At 59.1% G+C, this 24,529-nt stretch overlaps 4 protein-coding genes across 11 annotated transcripts; 1 reads left to right on the plus strand and 3 right to left on the minus strand.

The window, feature by feature from the left end:
* Positions 1-218: 218 nt before the first annotated feature.
* On the minus strand, positions 219-3,756 carry AGMAT (agmatinase (putative)). The gene is made up of 7 exons (XM_083803003.1): positions 3,318-3,756; positions 3,008-3,210; positions 2,380-2,428; positions 2,085-2,280; positions 1,711-1,890; positions 1,378-1,462; positions 219-453 (listed from the first exon to the last, which is right to left on the minus strand). The coding sequence occupies exons 1-7, from the start codon at positions 3,644-3,646 to the stop codon at positions 380-382; spliced, it is 1,116 nt and encodes a 371-aa protein (XP_083659129.1). The 5' UTR covers positions 3,647-3,756; the 3' UTR covers positions 219-379.
* A 1,233-nt stretch (positions 3,757-4,989) lies between these two features.
* PINK1 (PTEN induced kinase 1) lies at positions 4,990-14,845 on the minus strand. The gene is made up of 8 exons (XM_083802989.1): positions 14,519-14,845; positions 13,009-13,296; positions 11,984-12,087; positions 9,792-9,974; positions 8,777-8,940; positions 7,384-7,511; positions 6,435-6,671; positions 4,990-6,074 (listed from the first exon to the last, which is right to left on the minus strand). Exons 1-8 carry the CDS (start codon positions 14,831-14,833, stop codon positions 5,814-5,816), a joined length of 1,680 nt encoding a protein of 559 aa, XP_083659115.1. The 5' UTR covers positions 14,834-14,845; the 3' UTR covers positions 4,990-5,813.
* Positions 14,846-17,514: 2,669 nt separating this feature from the next.
* Positions 17,515-22,414, minus strand: CDA (cytidine deaminase). 8 transcript variants are annotated; one of them, XM_083803054.1, is made up of 6 exons: positions 22,162-22,414; positions 19,775-19,875; positions 19,428-19,480; positions 18,914-19,025; positions 18,752-18,809; positions 17,515-18,330 (listed from the first exon to the last, which is right to left on the minus strand). In XM_083803054.1, exons 1-6 carry the CDS (start codon positions 22,249-22,251, stop codon positions 18,217-18,219), a joined length of 528 nt encoding a protein of 175 aa, XP_083659180.1. In that variant the 5' UTR covers positions 22,252-22,414; the 3' UTR covers positions 17,515-18,216. The 8 variants fall into 8 exon arrangements, with proteins under 8 accessions (XP_083659180.1, XP_083659173.1, XP_083659174.1 ...); XM_083803047.1 differs by lacking the exon at positions 22,162-22,414 and adding an exon at positions 20,728-21,396; XM_083803048.1 differs by lacking the exon at positions 22,162-22,414 and adding an exon at positions 20,809-21,390.
* Positions 22,415-22,605: 191 nt separating this feature from the next.
* FAM43B (family with sequence similarity 43 member B) lies at positions 22,606-23,956 on the plus strand. Its single transcript, XM_083803055.1, has one exon. The coding sequence runs from the start codon at positions 22,839-22,841 to the stop codon at positions 23,739-23,741; it is 903 nt and encodes a 300-aa protein (XP_083659181.1). The 5' UTR covers positions 22,606-22,838; the 3' UTR covers positions 23,742-23,956.
* The last annotated feature ends 573 nt before the right edge of the window (positions 23,957-24,529 follow it).

Below are 24,529 nucleotides of genomic sequence, written 5' to 3' on the forward strand. Positions count from 1 at the left end.
CTGTCCTGCTTCTGTCTCTTACTGGGAAAAGCCTTTTACCAGTGACAGGTTTGTAATGGTCCTGTATGAGCAGAGCTGCCAGGTGAGTCGTTCCCCCTGCAGCGGCAGTGCCATTAGCCTCATCTTTTTCCTTCCCGAGCGAACTCAGATCCTACAGACAGCAGTAAGCGCGCTGTTCAAAACCCATCCGCACTTTATGAGCTTGAAATTACCACTTCTAGCAGGAAATGGCATTTATTCCGTACCGAAAAGCACGCGTTCGCTGCAAGTGGAGGAGAGAGCAGGACTCTGAAGGACTGAGGTCTGTCACGGTGTCTCTGGTGGTGCTGCTTTACCTTTACGACCTGCAGAGGGGTCCTGGGCCGGGCAGGAGCTGCCCTCACATTGTTTTCACTCTGGGAAGGACGCACAACATTTCAAACAGCAGATTGGCCCCTAAGAGGGCCGTGTTACCTACGAAAAGACAGAGAGAGAAAAATAAATAAATAAAAATGAGGCTATGAATGCCGGACTGCTTTCACCCGCAGCACTCAGCCGCCTCTGGCATTTCTCGTTCTTGCCCCTTTCCTAACGCAGGCGGGACGTTACCGTGCTCCTTTGCCCAGTCCCGCAGCCCTCCCAAAACTACCTGCAGCTGCCTGTCCCTGCACCACCACGGCACTGCCGGCTGCTGAAGCCTCTGGTTTTGTTCCCCAACGCCTTGCCTTGGAAGGGAGGGGACCCTCCGCAGGGAGCCACGGGCGGCTAACACGGGTACCAGACACGAGAAGGGCTCCCTCCTTGCCCCAGCAGGACCTGGGAAGTGCCTGGGAAGGCGTGTGACAACGCCAGCCCCACGAGCAGCACTGAGCTGCGGCTGTGCCTGTCACGCGACACGAGCCTTGTGCAAGACCGCCAGCTTTATGTACTGAATTGATTTTTTCAACATTGATTTTTCTTCACTTGCCCGGTTTTTGGTTTTATTACTTCTTTATCTGCCCACTTTGAGACTGCTGTGTCTCGGAACCGCTGCCGGTGCCACGCTGGCAACCCCCAGCCTGGCCGAGCTGCCCAACCTCTCCGCCGGCAAAGCGTTTCCCAGGGCTGTGACCAGGGGACGGGGGGCATTTAGCCCCCCAAGCCCGTCGCTGCTTTGCATTTCCCTCAGTGTCGTCACGCAGCAAGCGGCCCCCGACGCCTGCCTTTTCGCCCCACTGACGTGGGATGACCATAAGCAGTTCTGACAGCTCCTGGCACGCTGCTTAGGGCATCACCCAGTGCCCGCTGCGTGGCTTTCAACACTAGGTGGCATCTAGCGAAAATGAAAGACGGGTGCAAGCCCCTTCCCAGCCCACGGGACGCCTTGCACAGACCCAAACGAGGCTTCTTTGGACCCACCGGAGACATCGTACATCGGTGCGACTTCAACAAGGTCGCATCCCACTATATTCAGCCCCTTGCAGCCGCGAATGATCTCCAAAGCCTGGGAAGAAAACAGACTTGGGCTCAAGGAACGCGTTTGACCTCGCAGATCGCTTTGGGTCCTGCTTGCCCCTTGCACAGAAGAGGGAACCTGCTGAGGACCCAGCCTACGCGGACGACATTCGGTTATTTCCTACCCTACGGCCTCCTTTAACGGGAGACAAACGTCCCCCTGAGGAGGGAGGGGGACGTTCGGGGGTGACACAAGCATCCCCTTCCCTCTGAGAAAGGCAGCCGAGCGCCCCTCACCTGTGCGGGCGTGAGCCCGGCTATCTCCGGCGTCCCAGTTCCCGGGGCGTAGGCGGGGTCCAGCCCGTCGATATCGAAGCTGATGTAGACCGGCTTGTCCCCCATCTGCTGCCTCACCTCCGCCATCAGCGGCACCAGGGACTTGAGCCAGCAGTCCTCGGCCAGCACCACCCGGAAACCCTGCAGGATGCACGAGCTCAGCGTTCGCCCCCCCCCCGACAAGGCGCAGCCTCAGCGAGGATTTATGGAAATGAGGCCAGGAGGCAGGAACCCTATTAATTTTCGCGCCCCTATTAATTCTGAGCAGCTTTCAGCTGGTGATTTCCCAGCTCTCAGAGCTGCTGGGGAGCGAAAGCAGCCGCGGCTGAGCCCACCTGGTCCCGGCAGTACTTGTAAGGATCGGGGGCATAGGAGGAGCCCCGGATGCCGATCTGAGCCACGCGGCTGCAGTCCAGCAGCCCTTCGTCCACGCAGCGCCGGAACGGGGTCCCGTGGTAGATCTTCTCCCCCAGGGCCCTGTCGCCGGTGTCGGTGTGAGCATCCACGTGCACCAGCCCCACGGGGCCGTGTCTAGGCGAGACGGGGCGGGCCCGTTAGTACCCATCCCACACCTTGTGGCCCCAAATCCACCACGGGCCCGTATTCTATATTTCCAGGTCAAAAACTCACTTTTCTGCCACGGCCTGCAGGATGGGGTACGTGATGGTGTGATCTCCACCTGCAGCAGGACGAAGAAGAGGATGTAACACCCTGCAAAAGGAGCTCGCCCTCGTTATATTTGTTCCCTGGTGATTTTTTTCCCCCCTTGCATTTATACCGCACTCGTTTATACACCCCAGAGAGGCAGGGCTGCGTTTCCTCGGGGAAACCCGAGGCTCCTTGGTGCAGGTTGCTTCCTCTCCTCTCCCCTCCTCGGGAAAACAAGAGGAATAGGAGGCCCACAGACTCATGACTGTGTTGGTATGGGAAGCCCATGGAGTGGGACCCTTGGCACAGGTTATAAATAAATGATTCACTCCCGAGGAACCCGTAACCCATAATTTGCCCCTTGTTACTCTACACGCACAGGCTTCCTTTAGTGATGCGGAGCTGCGACCGCTGGAAACTTCAGCGCACGTGGAAATCACGCCTCGTGCAAATCAGCACGCTGCAGGTCGCTCGTTTGGGCTGGAAACTTTTCGGAGGGACGCTCTGGGTCCCGCTCAGCAGGGCACCAAAAGCGCATCGCCGACAGCTGAGCTGTCTCCTGACTGCCTCTGCGGCGTGGCGGGGGGCTGCGGCTCCCCAGGGTCCTTACCCAAGGTGAGGGGCACGCAGCCGGAGGCCACGATCTTCTGGTAGGCCTCGCGGATGAGGCGGCAGCTGGCGGGCAGGTTGTAGAGGTTCACGTTCACGTCTCCGATGTCAGCCACCAGGAGGGAGTCGAAAGGTGCCGCCCCGGTGCTGGTGTTGTACCTCCTCACCATCGCCGACTCGGCCCGGATCTGGCGCGGGCCGAACCTGGGTGGGCGAGCACAGTCGGGAGGAGCTGCCAGGGGGGAGCAGAGCCAGGCGGGTGGGCAGGAACACAGCTCCGGGGCTCCTCTCGCGCCGCACCTTGCCCTTACCTGGCTCCCGGCCGGTTGGATGTGCCCGTGTCCAGGGGGACGCCGACGAAAGCTGCATCCAGCCCCTCTGCCGAGGCCCGGATGGGAAGCCTCAGCATGGAGCAGACGCCCACAGGCCGGGCCACGAACTCGGCGCTGGGGGGCACGTTGAAGCTCGAGCTCCAGCAGCGAGGGGCCCCGCTGCACGGAGCCGTGGGTGGCAGGCAGGGACCGGCTCGGCCGTGGCACGGGGCGGCCGCCGCCACAGAGGATGTGAGCAGCCGTCGAGCAGCGAGCCGGGCTGCCCGGGGCAGCAGCTCGCCGCAGCCAGCGTGGAGCAGGAGCCTCATCCTGCCCCCAGAGCACCCAACCACCCTCTGCCCCACGCACGGCACGGCCGTGGAGCACAGCCCTGTCCTGGCTGGGCCAAGAGCCAAGCGGCTCGGCCGTGTCACCCTCCTGGGGTTCAAAGTGCAGCAGGAGGGGCTGCTGCTGCGGCTGCCCAGCGAGGGCACAGACCTCACGTCCCCACACCCGCCCATGATCCCCTTTCTGATCCCCCCCCCCAGCAGGAGCGAGGCAGCAAGCAGCTTTGCCTCCTGCACCTCCGGTGAGGATTAGCTGCAATTTGCATGACCGGGAAACTGGAAACGTGCGGGGAAACCTCGTGCTTTGGCTCACCTGCAGCTACAAAAGGCAGGCAGTGTTTGGTACATTGCCACAGTGGGTATTTTTTACCTACATGTTGCAAAAGCATCCAGAACGCTGAGGAATCTTACCAAGTGTCTCATTAACTGGAAGAATGGCAGTGAAACAAAACGGAAAATGTCTGAACTCTGGCAAATTGTAGGTGCACAAAAGGCAAACGAGCAGCAGAAATAGGAATTTAAGAACACTAAGCGGTGCAGCACAGCCAGTGTTTCAGGCCGTTTGCAAGGACAGAGAGATGAAATGAGATACTTTCAAGGGGAAGCAAGTCTCCTCTCTCTGCAGCTAGCACAGCAAATGTGTGCATGATAGCTGGCACAGACCAAACCCTGGCTGGCCCGATGACGACACGCTTCAAATCGGAGCGGGTGTTGGCTGGGGGCCACGGGACGAGCAGCACAGCTCTGCACGCCCACTCGCGGTTCTGAACTGGTGACACTCTCCCACGTTGGCTTCGGACCGAGATTTACAAGTTCTTTTTTTCCTGAAACATTTTTTTCCCCCCAAGGGATCATTTTCCATGATTGCCAAGGATCCGTGCTCTTTGCTGAGCCTTCTTTACGGGCCCAGCCGCATGCTGTGCTCTCATCGTGTTTCTAAATCGGGCGTTAGGTGACTTCACTGTGCTGTCACTTGACTTCCCAGCACGTTTGCTGGGCCAGCACGCAGCTTTCTCTTGCTAGGTCGTAAAACAAGCAGGGCCAGTCCCTGGCAGGTGGTTTTGCACCACCACTGAACCAGACAGAGACTGCAAGAGCTGTCAGAGGGGCACAAATGCGCACATTGACGAGGCGGGGTCTGCTCCTCAGGCAGGAGTGCTCGCTTGGCAGGAAACTCCCCCTGGCAGAATAAAGTAACTCGTTCCAGCCAGGACTAGAAAAGTTGGATGACTTTTTAAGGTACCACTGACTGCCTCACAGGCCTCCAGCCTGAGATGTGGATCTGGTGAACAGAGACAGACGAGATTTAGAGAATCCACTCAGCATCAGAGCTTAATCACCCGTTTATTGTGCAACCAGCATCAACAACATTCTCCCCCAGTTCCTCTTAACACCGTTACAGACATGAACTCAAAGGATGTTTTCATTAACATGACTGCTGGTGTCCCAACACTGGGGTCTCTGTGCTCCCCAGCCAAAGGGTGTTAGTTCCTCGTTAATCAGCAAAAACGGGCACGTCAAACAGACTGGCGTCACAAGAGACTTGTTAAACTGCACTGCTCCGCGCTCACCTTACCACTCAGCACCTCTGCAGGAGGCTTTGAGGCTGCCACTATGTTATATATGACTGTAAGCATAGCAGGACACATCTGTGGCTGCAGAGGAGTATAATCTGAAGAGAAGCAAGGCTCACAAGAGTTTCCCTAAGAGAAGGCAGGCTGTACGTCCTTTTGTCAGTTCAGCTTTCTTCGTGTATTGCTTAAATCCGTGACGTTTCCGTGTGAAGAGCAGCTAGACCTTACCTCCTTCCGCACACGCCCTGTTCTGAAAAGGAACTCGCTTCACTCAACTCGTGACTTCAAAGTCAACTGTGAATTCCCAAATGGAAGCAAACCCAACCGCTTACCCCAGGACACCTGCACGTTCTGCAAACCCTCACCGAAGGAGTAATGAGGCAAGGACGCAGCCCCTAGCAGTGTACTAGTGCACTAACACTTGCTATAGATAACACTCGACCTCTTAAACACAGGCCTGCAGATTTTTCCCCTGAAGTACTACAGGATTCCACGCAGACAGAAAAGACAAATTCCTACATGCTTTTAGAAGGTGCCATTTATCTCCTGCGTGGTCATGCCCCGCGTTGTACTCCTCACCCAGACCGGTTTCTCAAGGCCAGCAACAAGAAAATTGCTGCCCAGAGGTCTTCGTAGTCGAGGTTTGCGAAAAAGCACATCTTCATTTTGGTTTCCACCCGGCTTTTATCCACCAGTCCGTCCAGGAGCAAAGTGGCCGCGGACTGGCACAGAAGCCAGGCAACCATCTGGTCGGGTTTCAGGGTCTTGGATGCTAGAACACTTTCACCCCAGAGGCTTAAGTGAAGCACGTTAGCAGCAACTCTAGCAGACAGCCTCTGCAAAAGGAGTGAGAGGGAAAGTTAGCTCATCCAGCTGCGCTCAGGTTAAATCACGTCACATCTGCTGCGCCAGAAGTACCCCAGGCCTCCTCCGAGGCACTGCACGGTCCCCACAAACAAAAAAGCTCTTTGTGAATATCATCATCAGGCAACTGCACGTAAACCCCAACTCAGGGGCCAGTCACTGACGCAAACATCTGCTGAAATCCCTGCAAAAACCTGCGTTAGTCTTCCATCGTCATCTAGGCGCCAACGGTACCTGCATTACAGGTTGTTGCACCTGGAGCACTATAGAGCAGGATGACCTACGAACAATACTCCCAAATTAGACTTGTTCAAGGCAACAGAGCTCCTTACCTTGTCGGGATCCCTCTGAAGCAGCAGCTTTATCACCTGCCTCACCTCGGGGGGCACGCGATCGGGCAGGCTCGGCAGCTGATCCTCACGGTAACTTCTGCTTTCCAGGGTCGAGTCCCCGTGGCCATAGAAAGGATTTGCCAGGCCGAGGATTTCGTAGGCGATTGCTCCAACGGCCCAGGCGTCAGCTTTGCTGTAGTTGATCACCGTGCCTGGACCTGGTGACGCTGTGATCACCTGCGTGAGAAATGCACAGTGACAGGGAAGCCAGAATGAAGAGCTCTGAATAAATATTTTCTAGGGGCATGCCCTGGGCCTTCAGCGCTGCTCAGCCCGCCAGGACATTGGGAAGATTTTTGGCCATTGCATCCAGGCTTTAGCTGTTACCTCTGACCAGCGTTCACACCAGGGCCCTAGGGATGTTTCATTTGGGATTTAAGAGACAAGAGACGTGGATGATTTTGTTCAACAAATGCTCAGCACGGGGGGGGGCGACCAGGATGTGCTTTATTAAGGCACAGGTGTTTAACAACAGCAGCACAAGGTAGAACATGCTGCTTTGCAGTCACGGCTCTCCAAGGGGAGAGAGGGATGAGAACACTGCCACAGCAACACGCTACAGGTAACGCGCTGCATGAGCGGGTTAAGTCAATCAGCAAGAACAGCTACAAAATGCCCGACCTGATCGCAGCGGATTTCAGGACAGATCACAAAAGACCACGGAAGAATCTGAATTCGTTGAATCGGGGGGAAGGTTCAGGCACAAACAGCAGCGAAGTGCTGTGCACGCATCCCCTCCGCTATTCGCTCCTCCTAGACCTAATCCCACCCTTTTCCACGTTCCGATCACAGCCTCCACAGCCTGCACCGCGGCTGCTGCTGAAACTTTTACCCCCAGCAGCACAAGCCCGCAGCCAGCGACGCCAACAGCTACCGCAGGAGGATTTACCTCGGGTGCCATAAGACAGCCATTGCCACCCCGATCCACGTACGAGCTGGTGAAAGGCAGCCTCAGGCCGATGCTGTCGTCTGCCAGGCAGCAACCGAAGTCTGTGATCACCAGCCAGGGGCAGCCAGCTGCAAAGGACAGAGGGGCAGCAGGGTTAGCACTCGGCTCAGGAGTACCTGGCTGTAGGAAACAGCCCAGCACATCAGCAGCAGGGACAGTCCTCAGGAACAGTAGCAATACCCCCGGGAATCATCGTGACCACATGCTGTTCTCCTGCTTCTCCTCTGTATTATTAGGAGAAAAACTGGCTTTGCTGAAACAAAACTTGTTCTTCTGTTTCCCTGTCAGAGGACGTCATTTCTCTCCGCGGAGCGTGTGCCTGACAAAGTGCTGCAGATTTCGTAACAAGGGCACGTAAAACTAGGAGCTGATAAATGACAGAGGAGTCTTTTCATTTTTCCACTTTTGTTTTTACCTATAGCAAAAGCTACAGACAAGGACACACACTGAACTCTAGCAAAAAAGGCTGGGGCTTAGTTAACAGCATTTTGCATCGGCGAACAGCTCTTGTCCCGATGACAAGTCAAACGTTGCAAAGTAGAATCATTACTTCTCCAGACTCTGGTATGGAAAAATCAATGCTTTAATCATTCCTAACCACATTCAGCATAGCTCCAGAGAAGCTTTTCCTCCAAGAAAAGAAAGATGGCATTAGTATCGCTGAAAATATTCCAGAGCTGCTGTACCAAGACCTTTAATTACACAGATCTGGCTGCCTGCTATTGTTTCCTGCCCATATGAATCTCAATCACGCGAAAAAAGAGCTCAGGTAATTAAAATCTCGGTTGAACTGGACGACAGGAGAACAAGATGATGAAAACATTGCTTGTGGCTTTAACACTGCCAGTTCTCCTTCCTTCCAAGCGACATTTAATCAGCGCAGGGTGCAGCACCACCGACCTGAGTGCGAGGTGGGGATTTTAGAAGCACTCTGCACTGCTCTGTTAGTGAGGAATGGCAGAGCCAAGAGCCCGGAGCCAAGGCACCTCCACCCCCATGAACGTGGTGGTAGCGAACGTCTCTGTGCCGAGCCAACGTTCGCTTTGCTCGTGCAACGAGGGCTCGTTGCACCTCTCCCTCTGATTACAGCACAACAGCCGGTTAGAATCTGTTTTAATGACCCAAAACCTGAGGCACACGTGCAACAAATGGCTTCCATGCTGCTGCAGTGACAGCAAGCACAAAGCTAACAAGCAATCCAGAGATCCCTGAAAAGCTCTGATGCTCCTTTTATCCCTAACGGTACGCCTGGGTTGGGACTTCCCCGAGTGCCTCCGCTGGCACCACGTCTGCCTCTGCCTTCGTCATCGCTTAGACCCGGCGCTCTACGTACCCGAATCGAATTCCACCAGGATGTTGTCAGACTTGAGGTCTCTGTGCGCTACCCCGTGGCGAACAAGATGGTCCACGCCTTCCAACAGCTGTAAAATCATCATCGTGGAGAGACGAGCATCTGGACTGTTGTCCCTCAAATACTGGCGCAGGGTGCAGGGGTAACTGGTGAGAACGAGGAGAACACCCGCGTTAGCGGCCGGGAACCTTCCTGCTCCCAGTTCGGCCCCAGTGCTGGCTGCCTGGGGACCCGGCGCCCTGCCGCACGCCACGCTCCTCCTGCACTCTGCGATGCCTTCTCGCCTCCTAGCCTCGATTTCACACCTCTCCCCTGCTCGCTGTTCTCAAAGCCTGTTTTACAACATCCACCACTGTGCAACTCTACAACTGCAAATAAAGCTCCTCTCAGACAGCACGGGGAGGGTCTCGGGGATCGGGGAGGGTCTCGGGGATCGTTCTCACAGGTCCTTATGTACAGATTTTGTGCTGTGCGTGAGAGGGGGCAGATTAATAACACAGATTGGATGAGCATAACAAGGAGATGCACAAGTCAGAAGAACTCACTCCTGAAACACAAAGAGGACAGAGTGCTTCTCCACCTGTGGGCAGAACACGAGTGGAAAATGCAAGGTGGGTTTGTGTCGATGCCACAGCCGTACCCAGTGAAGGCAGAACCCAACCGAGACACCCTAACGAAGCACTAACGAATCTCATTGCTGATTCTGCTCTGTCTCCAGCTGGGGGCAAAATTCAGGCTTCAAAGGGCAGGCGAACAGGGACAAGCCCAGCATTTCTCACATCCATTTGGGGCAATAGCTCAAAAGGACAGCTTGCCTTGATGGTCCAACAAGAGCTAAAGCCTCAAAGACCCGGAGCAGGCCTCGGGAAGCATGTTCCCAAGCACGCACGGTGTTTCTGGCAGCAACCCAGCCCAAATCCTTACAAGGACCCCACGCAGCAGCAGCGTGCACAGGCTCACAAAGCCTGAGTCACGCGCCCAGCTTCTCCCCACCTACTTCTTCATCACCAAGAAGAGCGTGCGGCTGTGACCGATGCCTCTGGGATTCAGGCTCAGCGGAAGAACATCGGGATAGTCCGTGAAGGCTCCGGGCAGCAAAGGAACGGAGGACGTGAAGGCTCGGATCACCTGGATTATGTTTGGATGAGGCTGCAGCTTCTTCCTCCTGAGGACAGGTTTCCTGTGCAGAAGTGTGCGTACCAAGGAGTTACACATCTCCTCTTTGGCTGTCATTTACCACAGGTGCGTCTCTGTTACCTCCAAGATTATTTTTCATTACCCCCTCCACTAATTTTGGGGCCCCGCTGCAGAACAGACGTGTTTGCCCACTGCTTTGCAAACCTCACTGCGGGGAGCAGCGGGGCTGCCAAGTGCAGGTTACAGGCCTGTGCACTGAGCCAGTGCTCAAATACCCACGTTCCTGGAAACCTCCGGGTTACAAAGAGCACCGACAGCAACCTCACCGCCCTCGTGGCCAAATTCCAAACCCCCCACCTCTGCCCAGCATTTTCCACGGTGCTGCAGAGCACCCACAGCTCGAGCAGACCGACCGCAGCGGTGGGCAGGTCCCAGCAGCTCCCGCAGAGTTTCAAGCACCCGTTTTGTTGTACCCTGGCAGCTCCCAGAGCAAACCAAGCTGTCATCCCCAGCGCAGAGCTGCTGCTGCGCCAGCAGAGGGTACCCGGGCTGATACTTCACCCGCGGCTGTCAGGAAGATCGTGCTGTAACTGGATTTCCCACACCACGAGGGAAGAACAGGATATACTGGTACTGCACCCGCGCTGCCAAGGGAGCTTTGCAGGAAAGGCTGACTGGCAACGGGCAGCCTTTCATTTTAGTCAGACCCTAGCCGCCTTTTCATACCACTGACAGAGGTGGGTTAGTCACAGGCCGCTTCTTGGATCAAAAAGGAGCTTCTGAGAAAGGAAAAATAAATAACAACTAAAAAAAACAGCTTTGCTAGGCAAAAAGAGGTGACATTCTCCCTAGCCATATCACCTCGGACCCTCTGTTCTGTGGCACAGGCGGGAGGAAGGCAGGTTGCCTCCACACATCTGCAGAACACATCTCTCCTCCCTCTCCCCCCCCGAATGTCAAACATCTCTTTGGCTTGCCTGTTGCATCCTCAGGCTAGCGAGGCGCCAAGCAGCATTCATTATTCATTTGTATTGGCAGCTGAGGCCTATTTGAAATTTAAATCGGACAATCTGGACTGCAGACTCCATTGTTTCCGTTTGGAAAAAAAAAAAGGCACTTTTTTGAATAAAAAGATGGTTAAACTCAGGACAATTTAAAAGTTCCTGGGCAGTTTGCCACCTTTATGCCGTTTGCCCACCTCTCCCTCGGGTGGAGGAGGGGGAACGCAGTCGTTTTCCCTCTGCATTCTCACCACCGTTTATTTGTTTTGCCCATTTAGCGATCAGCAGTTTCTGCCTCCCTTCCCTGCACCCGTTTCAGAACCCAACCAGGGGCAGGCCCAGTTTCACCTCACTGGCCTTTTAACACAGTGCCAAATTAGTACGGAGTGTGGCTGCTTACTTCGGTAATTAAAAAGCAGAATTAAAAAGCCCCCCCCCCCCTTTTTTTTTTTAAACAAAGCTAACACTTTCATTTGCAGATACCAAAACGCTTTATGCATTTTACCCACAGGAAAACAAAGGCACAGGGTACAGAAGCGCCTGGCCGCGGTCCCGTCAGAGCACTTCCAGGACCCAAAGCAGAGCCCCGTAATCCTTTCGAAACCCTTCTAGCCTAAGCCATCAACCCAGAGGGAAGCACGCAGCTGAGCTGTAGGCATTCCCTGAACGCCAGCAAGCCCGACACAGTACTGCTCCTCAAGGCAAACAAGGCCGTGTGAAATCACTGTTAGAACAGCAGCGCTGCTGTTCCGTTCCCTAACCGCGCTAGAGAAAAGCACACCAGAGAAAAATCTCCAGGACAGCCAGAAGCACGCTCCCGCCTGACGTTTGTCTGAGGCACTTGTGAAAGCATCGTCACGCAGATAAAAACATACGCGTGCACCAAATAACCCCAAGCCTTCGCGTTAATTTATTCCCAAGAACTATTACGGAGACCTCTGGCTGCCTGCTCTGCGGTACCGACGTGCTGCAAAGGGAACTGACGGATGAAGATGGCTGAAATCAGCACGCGGAGTTCTGAGGCCTGCTGCCATTTCCACAGGCACCATACCTGCGGCACGAGACAGCTCCGTATTCTCCGGCTAAGGCGGTCCGGGTGGCTGGAACGAGCTCGCGGCCCATAGCGTCCAGGATGGCTTCACTCGAAGAACCGGCCTGCAACAGCAACGTGACAGCACGCTGGGGGCAAAGCCTTAGCTCCCAAATCACCCAGCCCCAGCGCAAAGGGGGAGCAGATCGTCCAGGGCACTGCGTCTGAAGTTAAACTGTGGGCTAGAATGAAGGGACTCCCTTCGCTGCATTGAGAAAGAAGCCGGGGAAGGTAATTAAGGACTCGGAGAATTTACCGAGGGATGTGGCGAGGCCTTTACTTGCACAAGGAAGTCCGTTCAGCTCTTTAAATGCACCCTCTAATTCAACCACAAAAAAACAAACAAACAAACAAAAAAGCTCAAGGAACCTGCGCTTACGAAGCCCACGGGATTTCAGATGTTGGAAAACTCCTTGAGAATATCCCCTCGTCCCACCCAACGCCACAAACACCCTTCAGCGAGAGACACACACGCGTTTGTTTTACGTGGGGGTCGGTGGGGGCGAGGGCGTGGGTCACCAGAGGCACCCGGGCTGAGAAACCCTGCCACGGCTCCTGCCCGACCTCGCCACGGGGGACTGGCGAGTGCTGACCTCCCCACCTGCTCTGCGACAGAAAATCTATTTCTGTCCTGCCGCTGACGGGGCGGCAGATTGCCAGGGCACCGGTAGCAGTGTGTGTTTTTTTTCCAGTGCCTCCTGGTTCACGACAGCCAGCTTCCACGATGCATTTTCTGCCGGCAGCACCGCCTCCACGACCAACAGCTGCCCCAAGAGCAGCTCTCCAACACCACGGGGACCGAGTCCAGAGGAATAACAGCCGTTAATTACGTGCTCCGTGAGCATCCCCCAGCCACCCGCGTCACAGCACCAACAGCTTTGTTTTGACCCCTTCATCCCCAGCGACGTAACCGGAGCTTTCGAGGCTTAAGCGTTAAAACGTTTCCCCCAGGTGACAGGCGAGGAGATTAAGAACCGGCTCCTTACCGAGATGTTCCACATCATTTTGATGGCTAATGGGAAAGCCTCCTCCTGCTGGGGTTTGGCTGCGGGCTGCTCTCCGGCCGTACGATCCTGCTGCCCCTCTCCGGCGAGGCGGCTGCTCTGCGCGCTCCCCTGGCCGTTGGGAGGCGAGGGAATAGCTGCCTTGTAGACGGCCGCGCTGCAGCCCTTCCCGAGGGGCTGCCCGATGAGATATTCCTCCAGCCTGAAGCCTCGCCAGCGGAAAGAGCTCAGCGGATTTTTCGGTGCCTTGTTCTTCCTGACGAACACCGTCTGAAAGGAACAAAAAGGGCAACAGTTAACAAAAAAAAAAAAATGTTTTTCAGAAGAGAGGCAGCACGAACCAGCACGGGGGGGCGCAGAGAAGTACCCTTGGCGTTACAGCACAACGCAGGCATTTCGTGACACCTCGTGCTCAGCCTGAGCGGGCTGGGACTCCCCAAGCCATCAGCCCAGCAGTGACGTGGTGGACCAGAGAAATGTCATCTCTGCCCTCAGGGCGAGGGGACCACGGGCTGACCTGCACCCGGCGGGTCACTGTAAATACAGGGAAAGCGTTTAGCAGGCAGCGTGGTTTTGTCTAAAACAAGTTACCCCTTAAAAAAAACATTACCGAAGGGGTCCTTTCCTAGGTACAGGGGAAGAGGAACGGGAAGGAGGAGCCGCTCACGAGGCTGTAACATCAACAGTGTTTTCTGACGTCTCACTAAATGCTTCTAAAGTGAGGCCGGCTGTTATACGGCCCCCGAGCACCTCTGACACCTGCCTGGCCCTGCTGGGGAACGCGGGCAGGGGACGGGGCCATGGAGGGGGGCAACAACACCCAGCACGGGCTGGGGAGCCCGAAGCCCGGTGGGGGGCACCTCAGAGAAAATCAGCACCCATGGAAGAACGCGGGATCCAACCAAGGCCATGGGAAGGCCCCGAGTCTGCTTTTACCCCCTGGAAAACCCCAAAGCGCGCTGACAGCTGGCTGGACAGCACCAGCCCCCCCTACACACACACACACACACACGGAGCCCACCGGGTCCTGGCCCCGAGCCCCTCAGGAGGCTCCCCAAAACCCTGAAGCCTCCAAGAGGGCCCCGAGGGCTCCCCCCAGCCCTGAGGGGCTCCTGGGGGTCGGGGGGGGGAGCCCTCAGAGCCCCAAGCCCCTCAGGAGGGCCTCAGGGGGCTCCCCACAACCCTGAAGCCCCCAGGAGGGCTCCGAGGGCTCCCCCCGACCCCCAGCCCCTCCTAAGGGCCCTGAGGGGCTCCTGAGGGCCCCCCTCAGCCCCAAGCCCCTCAGGAGGGCCTCAGGGGGCTCTCTCCAACCTTGAAGCCCCAGGAGGGCTCCGAGGGCTCCCCCCCTGGCCCTGAGGGGCTCCTGAGGGCTCTGAGGGCTCCCCCCGACCCCAAGCCCCTCAGGAGGGTCTCAGGGGGCTCCCCCCAGCCCCAAGCCCCTCCTGAGGGCCCCGAGGGCCCCCCCCGGCCCCAAGCCCCCCCCCCGTCCCACCTGGATGCTGCCGCAGGCCGCCTCAGCCCGGCGCCGCTCCTCCAGCCGCGGCTCGGCCAGCGCCAGCCCCAGCGCCAGGGCCAGGCAGGGCCCGCGGCGGCATCGCCGAGCCGCAGCCGCCAGCCCGGCAGCCGGGCGCCGGAGGAAGGAGGAGAGGGAGAGGGAGAGGGAGAGGAAGGCGGGGGGCGGCCGGGGGGGAGCCGAGGGGCCGGGGCCGGCCGGGGCCGGGGCCGGGGGCGGGCGGCGGGGGGCGGCGGCGGCGGCGCCGCGGGGCAGGAGGCGCAGGGCGCGGGCAAGGAGCATCCGCAGCGCCATGGCCGGGCCGGGCCGGGCGGGGACGGCCCCGGGAGGCGGGCGGGGCTGCGGGGGGGGGGGGGGGCACGGGGCGGGGCTGCGGGGGGGGCACGGGGTGGTGGTGCACGGGGTGGTGGTGCACGGGGTGGTGGTGCACGGGGTGGTATTGCACGGGGTGGTGGTGCACGGGGTGGTATTACACGGGGTGGTGGTGCACGGGGTGGTATTGCACGGGGTGGTGGTGCACGGGGTGGTGGTGCACGGGGTGGTGGTGCACGGGGTGGTGGTGCACGGGGCGGTGGTGCACGGGGCGGTGGTGCACGGGGTGTTGGTGCACGGGGTGGTGGTGCACGGGGTGTTGGTGCACGGGGTGGTATTGCACGGGGTGTTGGTGCACGGGGCGGTGGTGCACGGGGTGGTATTGCACGGGGTGGTGGTGCAAGGGGTGGTGGTGCACGGGGTGGTATTGCACGGGGTGGTGGTGCACGGGGTGGTGGTGCACGGGGTGTTGGTGCACGGGGTGGTGGTGCAAGGGGTGGTGGTGCACGGGGTGGTATTGCACGGGGTGGTGGTGCACGGGGTGGTGGTGCACGGGGTGTTGGTGCAAGGGGTGGTGGTGCACGGGGTGGTATTGCACGGGGTGGTGGTGCAAGGGGTGGTGGTGCACGGGGTGGTATTGCACGGGGTGTTGGTGCAAGGGGTGTTGGTGCACGGGGTGGTATTGCACGGGGTGGTGGTGCACGGGGTGGTATTGCACGGGGTGGTGGTGCACGGGGTGGTGGTGCACGGGGTGGTGGTGCAAGGGGTGGTGGTGCACGGGGTGGTGGTGCACGGGGTGGTGGTGCACGGGGTGGTATTGCACGGGGTGGTGGTGCACGGGGTGGTGGTGCACGGGGTGGTGGTGCAAGGGGTGGTGGTGCACGGGGTGGTGGTGCACGGGGTGGTGGTGCATGGTGCATTGGTGCACGGGGTGGTGGTGCATGGTGCATTGGTGCACGGGGTGGTGGTGCACGGGGTGGTGGTGCACGGGGTGGTGGTGCATGGTGCATTGGTGCACGGGGTGGTGGTGCACGGGGTGGTATTGCACGGGGTGGTGGTGCACGGGGTGGTATTGCACGGTGCATTGGTGCACGGGGAGGTGGTGCGCGGTGCATTGGTGCACGGGGTGACAGTACATCGTGTGTTGGTGCACGGTGCATGAGTGCATGGCGTGCTGGTGCATGGGGTGGCAGTGCACAGCGTGTTGGTGCACGGGGCGGTGGTGCACGGTGCACTGCTGCACGGGGTGGTATTGCACCGTGCATTGCTGCCTGGGGCAGCGGTGCACGGTGTGTTGGTGCACAGGGCGGTGGTGCAAGGTGCATTGCTGCGCGGGGTGATTGTGCAAGGTGCATTGCTGCATGGGGTGGTGGTGCATGGTGCATTGCTGCATGGGGTGATAGTGCAAGGTGCATTGCTGCATGGGGTGATAGTGCAAGGTGCATTGCTGCGCGGGGTGATGGCGCAAGGTGCATTGCTGCACGGGGTGGTGGTGCATGGTGCATTGCTGCACGGGGCAGTAGTGCACGGGGTGTCAGTGCACAGTGCATTGCTGCACGGAGCAGTAGTACATGTTGCATCACTGCACAGGGCGTCGGTGCAAAGTGCATTGCTGCACAGGGCAGTAGTGCACAGTGTGTTGGTGCGCAGAGTAGTAGTGTATGGTGCATTGCTGCATGGGGCATCAGTGCACAGTGCTTTGCCACGTGGGGTGGCAGTGCATAGTGCATTACTACACAGTGCATTGCTGCGTGGCGTGTCGGTGCATGGTGCATTAGTGCATGGTGTGTTGGTGCACGGTGCATTACTACACAGTGCATTGCTGCATGGTGTGTCAGTGCATGGTGCATTAGTGCATGGTGTGATGGTACACGGTGCATTCCTACGCAGTGTGTTGGTGCACAGGACATTGCTACACGGTGCCTTGCTGCGCAGTGTATTGGTGCACGGTGCACTAGTGCACAGAGCATTAATGCACAGGGCGGTAGTGCCTAGTGCTGTAGTGCGTGGAGCGTTGGTGCACTGTGCATTAGTACACAGCATGTTGCTGCACGGTGTGTTACTGCACGGTGCATTAGTGCACATCGCGTTGGTGCGTGGTGCATTGGTGTGAGGTGCGTTGGTGCATGGTGCATTGCTGCACAGCATGTTGGTGCACTCTGGTGTGCAGTGCATTGCTGCATGGTGTGTTGGTGCATAGATGCACGTCTCGGTGGTGCAGTGTGGTCGGTGCGTTGCTGCACTGGCTGCCGTACAGCTGTGGTCGCTTTAGGTCAGCTGCCCTGCTGATGTCCCCTCCCCATCACTCGCCCACCCGCAGCCTGCTGGCTCTGGGGGGCTTGGAGGGCGTCCTGGTGCTGTGCCAGCACCGCTCAGCAGCAGGCACAACGCTGGCGTAACCCCAGTGCTGCTCTAGCTACAGGTGCACAGCACAGCACTGCACAGGCCGCTGCAGGGAAAGTGAACTGCTTCCCAGCCAGACCCAGCACAACGGTGCACAGTGCACGGGTGCACAATGCGTTGATGCACAGTGTGCTGGTGCTCGGTGTGCAGCGCACAGTGAACGGTGCAAAGTGCGCGGTGCATCGGTGCCCTGTGCGTCGGCACGCAGGGCATAGGGCACTGGTGCACAGAGCACAGCCCGGCTCGTTAAAGTAACACGCTTTTTTTTTTTTCATTCTGCATAATTTAATTGCGTAATTAATCAGCGGGCTCCCCCAGAACTCCTTCTTTGTCACCACTAAGAGAAGAAAAGCAAGCACAAACATGCTGGAGAGAAGCAGGCAGGAGGAGAGGCTTAGGGCAGTGACACCGGTGACAACTCATCGCACCCTCAGAGCTGCCCCTGCGCCGAGCGGCGTGTTGCTGACCTTGGGGACCGGCAGCAGCTTTTTGCTTCCTGTTCTAATTTAGAGCTGAAATTGCTGCATTTCGTCCCCGGTTTTGCATCCTTCTGGCTTCGTACGCCTGACGGATCCAAATGATTTCCGTCAGCCCAATGGCCCCACGCTTGAGCCGTGCACCAAATCCTCCTCCTTTTTGTGGAGCTGCTCCTGGGGCCAGAGCGGTGCCCGGGCAGAGCTCGGTGTGCACCTCCCGTGAGGTTTTTTTTCCAAAAAAAAAAAATCAGGGAATTTCTACCATTTGATTTGGCCTTTCTGTGCACCCCAGGGCAAGGCGGGGCCTGCACCCCGCCTGCGAATCAGCACTGAATCAAGAGGGAGCGACAGAAGAGCTTCGGACGTAACACCAGGAAAGCATTTTGCATCACGTCGTCCCAGGGGAGCCACATGCGTGCCGGGAAAACTGGGGAGCAACCTGCCCCGTCCCCCCTTCCCGTGGTGCTGGAAGGGAAAAACGCAGGCTCACGCCTTCTTCAGGTCCTCGGGGCCGAAGGAGAGGGGCAGGAGCTCGTCCAGCTTCTTGACGATGTAGGTGCCGTCGGGTTTGGTCAGGTAGACGTCCCAGTCCTTGCCGAACTGCAGGAGGAGGGGGGGGGGGAGAGGTGCCTGATGCCAAAGCTGCACCCCCCTGGGGGATGTGCTCGAGTGGCCCCGATAATCCTCCCGCAGCAGGGTCAGGGGGCAGTGCCCCCGACTGCGCCCGTGTCTGTTTTGGGGCAGCTTCTCCGCATCCCCCCCCCAGCCCCAGGGGGGTGTTTGGGGCTCAGAGCCTGCATTTCACCCCCACGCCCCAAGGCTGGTGCCCCAAAAACCCGTTCAACGCCAAGCACCCGCGGGGAGGTGAGAGTGGGATGGGGACTCTGCTTTTGTAGGAAAAGCCCCATTTTTGGGTTCGGTGGGGCCAGGGCAGCTGTGCCCCCCGCTTACAGCCCCAGGTGGTATTGGGGAGGGGACACACACGACCTGTGGGGTCCCCGCACGGCGGTGGCACACTCACCTCTCTCATCACCTGTCTGCAGGCGCCGCAGGGCACGATGAATTCGGTCCCCATGTCGCTGCCGGGAAAAGAATGGGCACAGGGCTCACGGTCGGCATGGGGCAGGGGGGGGGAAGCACGGGGCTGCTGCTCGCCCCTCACCGCGGCCCGGCACGGCCTCACCTGGCGATGGCCATGGCCCTGAAGCGAGTGTGCCCCTCCGAGATGGCTTTCTGGATGGCCGTGCGCTCGGCGCACACCCCCAGGCTGTAGCAGGCGTTCTCCACGTTGCACCCTGCGGGGAGGCACCGGCACCGCTCACCCCCGTGGCTCGGGGACACCCCCACGGCTCGGGGACACCCCCACGGCTCGGGGGCGCCTCCCCAGCTCGGGGACACCCCCTCGAGATTCATTTTTTTTTTTAATTTTAAAGGTGGGGGCACACAAAAAGGTGCCATTTCCCTGCCTTCCCATGCGTCCCGCCCCGTCCTGGCCTCCAGCCAACGCATTCCTCATTCCCCTTCCTTTATATTTCCCTTTTTTTTTTTCCCCCCCACCCACCGCGCTCTTCACCTCTTCCACCTGCCGGGACGTGGAACGACGCCCGCCACCGGGACGGGAAAGAGACGGGGCACCCCAAACCCCAACCCAACCCCAAAAACCCAACCGAAAGGAGCGCCGTGCGGCGGTGCCTTACCGGAAAAGATCTCCCCGCCGGCGGTGAGCAGCGCGGCGCCCACGGGGAAGCGGCTGTAGGGGCAGTAGGCGCAGGCCTTGGCCTCCCGGCAGCGGCGCAGCAGCAGCTGCAGGCGCTCGCCCTGGGGCCGCACGCTGCCCTCCATGCCTGCGCCGCACGCCCTGGTTAAAGATTTCCCGGGAGGCGGCACGGGGTGCCCTGCCCCGACGGGATAACGCCCCGCACGCGCCCGGCCCGCGTCCCGCAGCATCCCCGCTCCCGAGGCACTGGGGGCCCGCAGCCCTCTCTTTGCCCGTTTTCTCATTTCTGCCTCTTTTTCTATGTGTTTGTTTTTTTTTTTTTTTTACCTTCTTCCCGCCGAGCAATTTCCCACCGCCGCCTTCTTTTCCTTCCTCCCCGGCAGGAATCCGGTCACGGGAGCCCACGGGGAACGTCCTGCGAAGCTCTCCTGCGGCGTAAAGAAAGAAAAAATTGGCTGCAAATGGAAACGTCACGTCCGTCCCCCCCTTGTCCCCCCCATTTTCCCCCGGTCTTTTAATTAACACCTGATGTGCAGAAGGAAGAGGCACAAGTGCCATCGAGTGGCTCGTCAGGTTGCCCTTCTGGCATCCCTTGGGATCCCCAAACCCAAATTTGCTGCCGGGTGCCGGGACCACCCTTATACCAGAGCCTTCACGGGAATAAGCCCCGACCCCGCCGTGGGGGGGCCATGAGCAAATTGCTCTTTAATTACAGACATCTCCTTTTTTTCCCATACTGGAGGAGTCAAATTCCCGGTTTTCCACCTCCGAGGGTGGGCGTCGGGGCTCCTGCTGATTTATGGCGGGGTGTGGGGGGGCTCGGTTTGCTGGATTTTGGGGGCATTTTGGCCTTATTTAGCGTTTCTGACTCGTTTTGCCGGGGCTGAAACACCGTGCTCAAATTCCCTGCAGGTTCTGATGTGGGAGAAAAAAACCGAGATCGGAGCAGAGGGTGGCAGGAGCATCGTGAGCCGCAAGGAAACCCAAGCTAAGAAACCCCCCGCGTTCCTGACCCATCTCTCCTCTCTGAAGCCAAAAAGGGGCTTTTTAGCTCTTTCTCCCCAAAAGGAGCAACGCCTAATTGCAACATTTGCCGTTCAAAGCCCTGCACAAACCGCGGGGGCTCGTGTGAGGGTCGCCCATCCTTCCGCAAAGCCGCCAGCGGGAGATTGTGGCGGTGGGAAGGAGACCAAAAAATGGATGTGCGAGCCTGATGTCCCTGCCAGGAAGCAAAAATCCCCAAGCCTGCCGAACACATCTTTTAACCCGGAGTTACGCACGCAACAAGCTGAAAACATCGTGATTTGGACACCCATGGGGGGGAAAAAAAAACAAAAAAAAACAACCAAACACAAACAAACCCAGCGCAGCTGGGTCCCCTCGAGAGGCACCGAGGACGTCGCCTCCTTCCCTCTGCCCGAGCTGTGCAAAAAAGGGAGATCTGGGGGAGAAAACGCCAAGCCGGCGTGTTCCAGGCCGCCAGCCAAAGGCAGGCTTAAAATAGACGCTTTCATCTCCTCCGCCCGTCTGCCTCCCCGGCGCTCCCGGCCCCGCTGCCGCAGAGCCTCCCCGCTGCCTCCCGCCGATAAGACCCGAATTTTTCCCCCTTTTCCGGTGGTCCTGAGGGGGTCTCGTCCCCGCGAGTGGCCGAGCCCTGCTTCCCATGCCCGATTCCCCCGGACATGGGGAAAATCAGAAACCCCCCCCTTCCGTGGGCTGCGCCGCGGCGCTTGTTCACTCTGAAGCCTAATGATGGCACTTGGCTATTCGCAGAGCCGGTCGGTCGAGGCGCTGAGCAGCCAGACGCTTGGTTCCTCCTCTGCTCCATGGCTTGGCCCCGAGGCATTTGCCCCATTATGCGGTGTGGGGGGGCACTGGGGTCCCCAAAAATCAAAAATTCCCCAGATCAAAGGCAAACCAACAGCAGCTTGCGGAGGCAGCGTGGGAGCAGCACGGGGAGGGGAAACCTGCTTCCCAAATAATATAGGATTATATATTCTTATTTCTTTTACCAATTTGCTAATTACCCTGTCCTCAACAGCACCCTTATGCTGGGAGCAAAGTGCACGCACCGACCTGCAGCCCTGGCTTCTGAAACAAAAAAAAATTTAAAAAAAATGACACAAAGTCATGCATTTTTGATTATTTTGGCTGCAAAACCTCCGAGGCTTCCACGGCCGCGGGGCTGGCGCTGCCTGCGAGGCAGCTATTTTAAGGCTGCTTTCCTCTCAAACCGCAGGAAAGCTGCAAAGCTGCTGGGAAATGGCTTCCCTGGGCGGTGGAAGCGGGCAAAAAAGGGAGGTGCGTGCTGCTGTTTTCCCCCTTTTCCTCCCCGTTTTTGCTCCCAAGGTGGGCAGAGGGCTTTTGGGGGGTCCCCCAGCCCTGGGGTTCTCCCCGCTGCACCCCCACCAGGAGTCCCACGGGGTCAAAATCGGACCGAAGGCACAGCACAAAGTGCGAGAGCTGAATCCCCAAACCCCTCAAACCCTACCGCAAAGACAAAACGCCCCCAAAACGCCTCCCCCGACCCCCCCTTTTCGCCACCCCACAGACAGAAGTTTTCCCCAGGCCTCCTCCGCTGGAAGGAAGAGCAACAGGTGGAAAGCCCAAATCTCCACCCAGGAGCGGCAGCAATGAGGCTGGGATGGCTTTCCGGGAAAAAATGGGGAGGGGGGAAAAAAAAAAGGGGGGGGGTGCAGGCAAAAAATGCCTACATGCTTCCTGCAAACCGCCCTGCTGAGACCGCGGCGCTGCGTGGCCGTGTCACCCGGGGGTGGCTGTGTCCCCCGCACCACCGCCTTCATCCGGCACCCACTCCTCTCTAAACATTCAGATTTGTTTAAAAAAAAAAAAAAAAGACAACAACCAAAAAAAACACACTTTTTCCCCGTGACGGGCTCAGGAGCCGTGCCCAAATCTCCTCAAAATCATTCCCATGGCTTCTGCCTCCATTTCCCCCCCCCCCTTTGTGGGGGGCATCCCTGCGGGGCTGCAGCCGGCACGGCTCGGGGGTCCGTCTCGAGCCGGGGGGTGGGCTGCGTTCCATCCGTATTTGTGTCGATCTCGAAGAGAAATCTCCATATTTTTTTTTTCCCCCCTGCCTCTCCACGGTTTTGGCAGGGGGTGCGCGCCGCGGCTCTCCCCGCGCGATGCGGCGTCGCGGGGAGGTGGAGCAGCCCACGGAGAGCTGCGTCCCTGCAGCCACCGCTCTCCGCTCTCTTGCAGCGCCTGCTCGCTCCCGGCTCCTCCGAGGGATCCCGCTGGGGGTAAAAAGGGGCAGCCGGTGTTGGGGGGGGGGACACCCCCGAGCCAACCTGACGGGGTCGGGGGCCCCTCCGTTTGCCGGCGAGGCGATTAGCAGCCGGAGGCGACGGCGGGGGGAGCGGTGGGGATGCTGCCCTGGCGCCGGAGCAAGTTCGTGCTGGTGGAAAATGAACGTAAGTGCAAAGGGAAGAGCCTGGGCCCCGGGCTGGGCTACGCCTCGCTGCTGGCCAGCTTCTTGCGCTCCTGCCCGGACCTGCTGCCCGAGTGCCCGCTGGAGCGCCTGGGCAGCGTTTTCGGCGGCCGGCGGCAGAAAGTGGAGCTGAACAAGGAGGACCCGACGTACACGGTGCGGTACCTGGGCAACGCCGTCACGCTGCACGCCAAGGGCGAGGGCTGCACGGAGGAGGCGGTGGGCAAGATCTGGGCCAAGAGCGAAGCCGGGGCCGGGGGGGCCAAGATGAAGCTGACGCTGGGGCCCCACGGCATCCGCATGGCGCCCGGCGAGAAGGGGGCCCGCCGGCCGGGCCACGCGTACCTGCTGCACCGCATCACCTACTGCGCGGCCGACCGGCGGCACCCCAAGGTGTTCGCGTGGGTCTACCGGCACCAGGTGAAGAACAAGGCGGTGGTGCTGCGCTGCCACGCCGTCCTCGTCCCCAAAGCCGCCACGGCGCGCGCCATGGCCCTGCTCCTCTTCCAGACCTCCGCCTCCGCCTTCAACGAGTTCAAGCGGCTCAAGAGGCAGAACGACGTCCGCCACGTCCAGCAGCAGCTCCTGGGCGAAGCCATCGTCCCCCTGGTGCCCCTGCGCAAGCTGCTCAACGCCAAGTGCCCCTACCGGCCGCCGGCCGAGCGGGCCCGCTGCGCCCCGCGCCTCAGCTCCATCTTGGAGGAGGACGAGGAGGAAGCCATGGGCACCGGCTGCGGGCCGAGGGGCGACGGAGGCCTCGGCGAGCGAGCCGCCGTGCTGCGGCTGGCCAGGGAGATGCGGGGGTGCAGCCTGCGTGGCCCTCGCCCCCCCTTGTGCTGAGCAAAGCCCCCCCCGAAACTCCCCCCCCCAGGACAAGGAGCCCATCGGCACTGCCATTTGGTGGACGTTGAGAGGGCCCCAAAGGGGCCTCGGGGACACTGGACGAGAGGGTTTGCTGGCAAACGTGGCACTGGGAAAAAGGGGGGGGGGGGGTTGCCACCCCAGGACCCCCCCTCCGACCCGTGGAGGCCGAAATAAAGTGGAAATAAAGCGCGTTTGCTGCGTGTGACGGCGCCTTGTCTCTCGCCAGCCTGGGGAACGGGGCAGGAAGAGTTAAAAGCGCAGCGCCCAGCCGGGACGGTTTGTCGGGGTTTATTTGGATTTAACCCATTTTTATGTTATTTTTTTTCACCTTTCCCAGGGTAAAATTTCCACTCCGGGGGGAGGCGGGGGGGCTGTGGGGTCCCGGGCGCTTTTCCTGTGCGTGATGCTCTGTGTAGCCATGGCAACTCGGGGCTTTAAATATGGGGCCCTGCGCAGCCCCGAGGCCCTAAATACGGTGGTTTTTACCCAAAATTATTGTTTTTCACCCAGTTACTGCTCCCCCCACCCTGGCAGGAGCAGCAGTGAGGGTGGGAGGGTGCAGGGATGTGGGGAAATGGGTCTGGGGGCTGCGCTGTGGGGGGAACTATGGGGGGCTGTTGCCCCACACCGTGGGGATGGGGTTTGGGCAGGTTCCCCCCCCCAAAAAAAACCCAACACCTGGGGGAGAAGGGGTTTTGGCCTGGTCCCCCCCCAGCCTTTGGAGGGCCTGGCATTTGGCTGCCCCCTCCACAGGGTCCTGTGGG

This window comes from Anser anser, assembly GCF_964211835.1.
Source record: "Anser anser genome assembly, chromosome: 17".
NCBI lineage: Eukaryota > Metazoa > Chordata > Aves > Anseriformes > Anatidae > Anser > Anser anser.